General features: G+C 27.4%; 2 protein-coding genes across 2 annotated transcripts; one reads left to right on the forward strand and one right to left on the reverse strand.

The window, feature by feature from the left end:
- Positions 1–676: 676 nt before the first annotated feature.
- Positions 677–2,258, reverse strand: PVX_020675 (variable surface protein Vir18, putative; the record flags this gene model as incomplete). Its single annotated transcript, XM_001612491.1, has 2 exons — positions 677–847; positions 942–2,258. 2 exons carry the CDS (start codon positions 2,256–2,258, stop codon positions 677–679), a joined length of 1,488 nt encoding a protein of 495 aa, XP_001612541.1.
- A 2,090-nt stretch (positions 2,259–4,348) lies between these two features.
- PVX_020680 (variable surface protein Vir12-like) lies at positions 4,349–6,357 on the forward strand (the record flags this gene model as incomplete). The annotated part of the gene is made up of 3 exons (XM_001612492.1): positions 4,349–4,375; positions 4,512–6,047; positions 6,175–6,357. The coding sequence occupies 3 exons, from the start codon at positions 4,349–4,351 to the stop codon at positions 6,355–6,357; spliced, it is 1,746 nt and encodes a 581-aa protein (XP_001612542.1).
- Positions 6,358–7,457: the final 1,100 nt, after the last annotated feature.

The raw sequence follows: 7,457 nt of genomic DNA on the forward strand, positions 1-7,457 counted from the left end.
GCAATAAAATTTCTTTCTTACATTATTTAATTAGTGATAGCTTTATTAAATTTAATTGGAAATAAACAGAAAATAGAGTCACAAAAAAAATATAATTAAAATTGTAATTTATACGATAATACTACTTTAAGTAGTTATTAAATTTTTCCATAATGTATTTCGATTTAATATTAGATTTGTATACGTTTAAGATACTCACCTAACATACGTTACTTGCCGAAAAAAGACAAATATTTACCGTCCTATAACAAATTTTAATTTATTTTCAGTTTAAAAACAAATAATAGTGTTTAAATAAGAACAAAAAAATGCTAATTATGTTTTAATTTTTGATTAATGTAAAAAAAATATTGAATCAGACATATAATAGTATACATTCATATGAATTACAATATGTGTATACGTACTAAATAAAAAATCTTTCATCATATAAAATTTCAGAAAATATGTAAGATTTAAAAATTAACAAAAAAATATACTGTTATTATATGACTGTACTTTAATTATAATAATAAAACCCATATTTTCCATATACTTTTTTTAAAATTATGTATTTTCAGAAATATGACGCAAATATTTCTACGCAAAATTAACAAAAAATCTAATTAAAAATGTACGACCAAAAAAATATTAATTTTCATTGAATATTTAATTATATATAGGAATGATCAATTTTTTAATATACATTTTGATCAAATGTTGAATATTCAAAAGCACCATATGAAAATGGGATACTTCTTTCGTCATCCATAATTGAAGGTTCTTGTAATACACTATTCAATTCTTCATTGATACCTGCTCCTTTCTTCCTATTCTTTTTAGTAAGAACCCTCCACAAAGGAGTGAACTATAAGAATAATTGGGAAAATTACAATTTAATTATTGTATATAATTAAAAAAAATATGAATAGTTTTTTTAATGCAAATAAATTTTATTTTACTTTAAAAAGAAGGCCCAATAACATAACAATTCCCATGGGTGCTGAAGCCTGTATGATATGATCTTTATTTGATATTACTTCGAAAATTTTACCAAATATATCTGATTTGTCATTAGTTAATTCATTACCTTTTTCTGTGCTATAAGTATGTCCAATATATGAATGTTCATTGCTACGTGGTTCATCACCAGCTGCTTTAAAATCAGGAATCTTAGTATGAACACCAATTTCATTACGCTTAGTATCATAATTATCGCCTCCACTATCTGAATTTAAAGTATGAGCAGTTATACCACCATCACCTGTGCCACTTCCATCTTGAACACCAACAACTCCATAACTAGAAGCTAACCCGTCAGGAGACACAGTAATAAATCCCTTGTTACTAGCAACTTCTTTATCCATATCTTGTTTAAGAATATCTCCATTAATATGTTCTCTAACTGTAGCAGTATTTTCAACAGGAACTTCAAGAATAGAACTTTCAACATCAACAAAATGTTCTTGAGCTTGATTATCACGTACATTTCGATCGACAACTTGATTCTCTTCAGAAGTACCATTGGTTAAACGCTCTACTTGGGAATTGCTACTTGAAACAGAATCGCCAGTCAAGGTACTTTGCGATGAAAATGCACTAGAAGAAATATTTAATTCACTGCTTGGTGAAGTAGATTGGACGGATAAGGGTTGTGCCTGCAAAACTAAGCTTTCAGGTTTACCAGAAGGATGATTAACTGTTGTTTCAGACACTTCATGTTCAGTACCAAGATAACTATCAGAAGCCTTTGTTTGGGGTCGAGATAGTGCATTTACATCTGCAACAGAATGGCGTTGATCTTGATCTAGGGAAGCTTTTCCTCCTAGACTTTTAGCTTTAGAGTTTTCTACACCTAATGCTGGTGATGGTTTATCTTTTTGTGCTTTGGGGGGAGCTACTTTTTCTGTACATCTCCCACCTACGCTACAGGGATTTTCATTTCGTTGATTTAATTTAACAGGTTTATTATGAGTTATGGTAGGGTTACGACAATTAAAATCAGGACAAGCTTTTATAAAATTTTTTATATTATCAGTGCTTACAATTGATATTAGTTTCGATGAATTATAACATCGCTGTAATTCTGTATTTTTTTGATCTATATTTTTTTTTAGGTCTTTGCACTTTTTACAGAACTGTCTTGGTACTTTATAAAGATCGTCAATTTTCTGTTCAATTTCAGTTTTTGCTCTATGATAATCACTCGTGCATCCAGCACCTTGGAATGTTTTGTACATCTGAGCAACCCTATTAGTTAACTGCGAAAACCATGCCATTATTCTTTTTTATGTAATTATTACTTATTTTTAGTTTATATAAATAATTTGGGAAAATAATTTACGTATATTTGTGTACACGTCTTCAATTTGAGATTTAAAATTTTCTTATTATAGCTTTATATGATTTCTGTTATGTATAAACAATTATAATAATACGTGTTATGAATTAATAATGCCTCAGCATATCAATAGTAGGTTTTAAAAATTAACATATTAATAATTTATATAATGAAATTTGAACATAAATAATTATTATAACTGTAACTATAAAAAAATTGAGATGGGTAATACAGGTTTAAAGTTTTTTTCCACATTTTTTTGCAATAAACAAATGTATTATATATGACGATATAATCTAAGAAGTCTGGAAAATAATTAATGATAAAATATGAATAAACAATTTTTTTATAATTCACGAAAACAAATAGAATGGTGAATTGTATATGGATTCTTCAAATTAGCATAAAAAATGACATAACATTGTTCTGGAAATTGTTATTTGAATATATGTATATTTATTCTTTTCCTTTAATACTAAAACAGATGTGTTTATTATAATCTATATTTGCTTTTATTGCTCAGTTATGGAGTAATAGATTATTCGTAAAAGTTTGTGCATTTCTATATCATTTCCAAATGAAACTTTTAGTGGTCATGCATGGTGCAGCTGTTGTTAATACTCCTATTTGCTTTTTTGTTTTGCAGTGTTACACATAAAAATATAACTAACGAATAATTTATGAACTACAAGAAGGTTTACATTATTGTTTCGAAAAAGATTTGCCCATTAAAATGTCTAGTTTAATAAATAAAACAAATTGTATAACTGTTCTATTTTAAAATTAACAGTTTATGTTTTTCTCATATGTAAAAGTTGTACTAAAATTTTAGAATTTATTTGTTACATCCACGTATAAGTTTACATATTTCTGCAATCATTACAAACGTTTTAAGAAAGGAACCTTTCTATTATTATACAATATAGTTTAAAAAACATATAACACTAACTGACAACTATTGAAGTAAATATTTAAGTTTATCGTACATATTTTAAAAATGATTAACATATATGAGAGTAAAAAATGATGACATTTTAAGTGCTAATAAGAAGAGAAAAATTACTAAATAGTGCTAAATATTTCTATGTAAACATACAAATTTGTTTAAACATAAATAAATATACATAAACCAAAAATATCAAGAAATGTGGATATTCATATACATAATTTTGTTCAACATTTTGTGCGAGATAAATATTCAAACAGTTGCATAGAAATTTGAATTTTTCCCTTTTTTTCTATTATTTTTCCTGCAACTTTTTTTTTGAAAAAATACATTAGAATCACTGAAAAGTAGTATTTTAGTATAAAAAATTAAAAGTTCAGAAGCATCCATTATATAACATTTTTTAGATGCCAATTTTGCAAGAAAGTGTATTTTTAGGAAAATTTTTATAATATGCTAAAGGCATATTTTATAGAATTTAAGCGTAAATTAAGTACCCCTTATAATTTGTTAAAGGAACACCAACAAAATAATTAAAAACGATATTTTTTGAATCTAAAAAGGCATCGTTATGTCATTTATTTTTATAAAATTAAATAAATATTTTTAACTACGCAAAAAGGGGATTTTCATGTAGACAACATTTATTAAGTAAATGGAGTTTAATTAACTCCTTCAATGCAAATTATAGTTTGATATTGCGACGATTTAATGCTATATGTTCTATTTCGCATGACAATGCGCATCTACTATATTTTGTTTTAATGTATCAAAACTTCCAAAAAAAATAATTTGTTGTACGATATTATGCTTTGTATGGAATTATATTTTTTCTATTTTCCGTGAATATTATGCATAATTGGGAAGGGAAATTTTGTATGATCTTAATAGGATGCAATAATAGCTTGATCAAAAACGGAAATATTGGAACATATTAAATTAGAAAACATGTATTATTTTAAAAATTAATGTACACTAATGCAAAATATATCAATAGGTCAAGCGTTTTAATATTTCCTATGTCCATATATATCTAATTATGAGTTTCACTATTACATAGAGTTAATACATGATATATCAAGATGGCACTTTCCGAAGCGAATAAATGGGTATATTTGTATTTTTATTATATAAATGGCTTACTATTTGAATATTCTACATAATTCTAAGACTTATAAAATAGCTTTACTCTAATGAGAACATCTATTTACGTAATAACATTTATTTATCTTTTCTACTTAATAGGAAAAACACTTACCAGATTTGCCTTCATATAAAAAATATACAGAGCTGGATAATGTGGTAATCAGTGGGGATGATAATGATTACTGTAAAAAAAGTTTAGAAAGTACAGAAGAAGGGGATAAGGCATTTTGTAATAAAATAGCAAAGAATTTATCAATATTAAAAAATGAAAAAGATATGCAAAAACGTACATATGATTGTTATTACTTTAATCACTGGTTATACGATAATATTGGGAAAAAATATTATGACGGAAATACTAAAGGTGAAAAAGGCAATGTTTCTGAAAATCTTTTTAATTTTGTGTCATTAGCTAATTCAAAGTATATCTTTATACCATCATGTAACGGCAACTCTTATGGCAAACCGGAAGAGTGGAAAGTAGAAAAAGACTTGCACGATTATTTTGAAAATCACAAAGATATTAAATGCAACGATTCTGATAAGTCTAAGTGCGAAAAATATGTGAATTATGTTACATATATTAAAACTTTATATGAAGAAAAAAAAGAAAAATGTTGTTATGAAGAAGAATTGGATGAAGATGAATTTTGTGAACCTTATTTTAAATGTGAAAGTACATATAATCCGAAAGATTTATTAACAAAATTACAAAAAGAACTTCAGGCATTAGAAAAAAAGTTAGAGGCAGGAGGTGCAGAGGAAACACTTCAACCGAAAAAGGGTGAACAAACAGGCCCAGAAAAGTCAGGACAAGAAGAGACGAAGTCGGAAATAGCAGCGGCTGGAGATTCAACCCCGAAGGGGGAAGATGGTGCATCAGCAAAAGCTTCAGAGAAAGAATCTGGGGCAGCAAAACATGGAGAAACAACACCTGCACCTGCAGAAACCGTAGAGGCAAAATCTGCAACGACAATACTAGCACCGCCAGAACCTGCACTTGTGAAACCTGCACCTGCAAAACCCGTAGCGGCAAAAGCACCAGTAGAAAAATCCATAGCGCCAGAACTTGGAGGGGCGAAACCTGCAGCAGCAAAACCCGAAACGGAAAAAGTAGCAGAAGCAAACCTTGCAACGGCAGAATCTCAAGTGGCAAAACCTGTTGCAGCAAAACCCGTAGCGTCAAAACCTGAAAAGGAAAACCTCGAGGCGGCAGAMTCTGAAAAGGCAAAACCTGCAGCAGCAGAACCCGTAGCGGTAAAACCTAAAGAAACAGTATCTGAAGAAGAWTCAGCTGAAACGGAAGAAGCTGAAGAGGAAGAAAATGAAGATGACACAGCTGAAGGGGTAACAGCTGAAGAGATAACAACTGAAGAGGTAGTAACGGAAACGACAAGTACTTTGCAACATGAAGAAACTTTAAGTCCCACGCCAATAGAGAACGCTGAACAGAATGTTCATGTGATATCATCTCATAATACAGAGCCTGCAAGCAATTTAGTTCCTCTAACAATTGCGGATTCCACTAATACATTAGGAACGGCACATGAAGGGTTGAACTCAAATTTTTTTCGTAACGTCATCATGGCCATTGCAGTACTTGGAACAATTTTCTTCCTTTTCTACTACAACAGGGTAATTGCACATTGTGCTTTATGACATATGAATATTGTGTTATTATCTGTAATATGTTTTTATATTAACTGAGTAGTTACAAAGTTAACATATTTTTATACCCCTTACATGTTTATTTTTCTGTCAGTCTTCAAGATTGGAATCAAGTTTACGCAAAAAAAAAAAGAAAAAGGGGAAAATATTTGAGCATAATTACTACGAAGAGTATGAAAAGGAGTTAGCAATGTATGGTTCTGAGGAAACGTTTTTAGATTCTGAAACCAATCGATTATACTTGAATTATCACCCCGATCAAGACTCATATTATTAATTATGTATGGTGAAAACTTATATAAAAGTTATTATTATAGGAAATAATAATGAAACGTATATTGTATTTATTATTATTAGACATAGTGAAAAAAAAAGCTAGAATTGTGATATGCATAGAAATTGTAACAATTACTCTGTAATTTAAGAACCACATGCTCTATGTGTCATGAGAATATTTGGAAGATATTAAATTATGCAAATAATGCAAACGTTTAAAAAATAAAAATTTTAAATCAAATAGTACGTTATTAATTAAAGTATTATTTAAATATCAGCAATATTATTGTTATTAAAAAAAATTTAATAAGTATTTTAAAATAAAAATATGTTCTCTATATATATGAAGGATATCATTTAATAAATAATAATCTATAGGAAGATGAAAAAAAAATTAAACGAATGATATAAATCTTTTAACTGGATAATATATATATACAAAATTAATTAAAACATGATGGAAAATAATGTGGAATTCTATATGAATACTTTAAATCTTTATTAATTACTGTATTTAACGAGCATAAGACACTATAGCATATGAATATGTATTTTCATATATTCTTATTTGTCTGTATAATATATAATTTGAGAATTATTTCTCTTTTTTTCGTTATTTTTTTGTTTTAAAAAATGTTTTTTTTGTATAACCGTTTTAATGTTTTAATCATTTAATTATTTTTTGTTTATGATTAAAATAAGTAAATGTATATTTTTTTAATGTCAATCTGCCTATTTTTAAGGTACACTCTTTTTTTGCATTCTAAATCATGAGAAACTCATGCTATAATTTAATGTGCATAAGTAAAAAAATAGTATATATTTAACTAAGAATATATTTGTCTTATTCATTATTTTTAGTTGCTTATATGATATAAATATATGTGTATTACTTAATATACGAAGAAAAAAAACTAAGTATGGCATATATTATACATATGAAATATAAAGTAATATCATTTGGTATGTAGAAAGAAAAGGATCCTGATGCCCATATATTGTAAATATAAAAAAAAATAAATATATGGTGTTAATGCTATTTTACTTATTATTTCAATGCTCAAGAATTTTTATAAAATTMCTCATGGAATTTCTTAATAT

The sequence above is a fragment of the Plasmodium vivax genome, genomic scaffold, assembly GCF_000002415.2.
Source record: "Plasmodium vivax scf_6666 genomic scaffold, whole genome shotgun sequence".
In the NCBI taxonomy this organism is placed as follows: domain Eukaryota; phylum Apicomplexa; class Aconoidasida; order Haemosporida; family Plasmodiidae; genus Plasmodium; species Plasmodium vivax.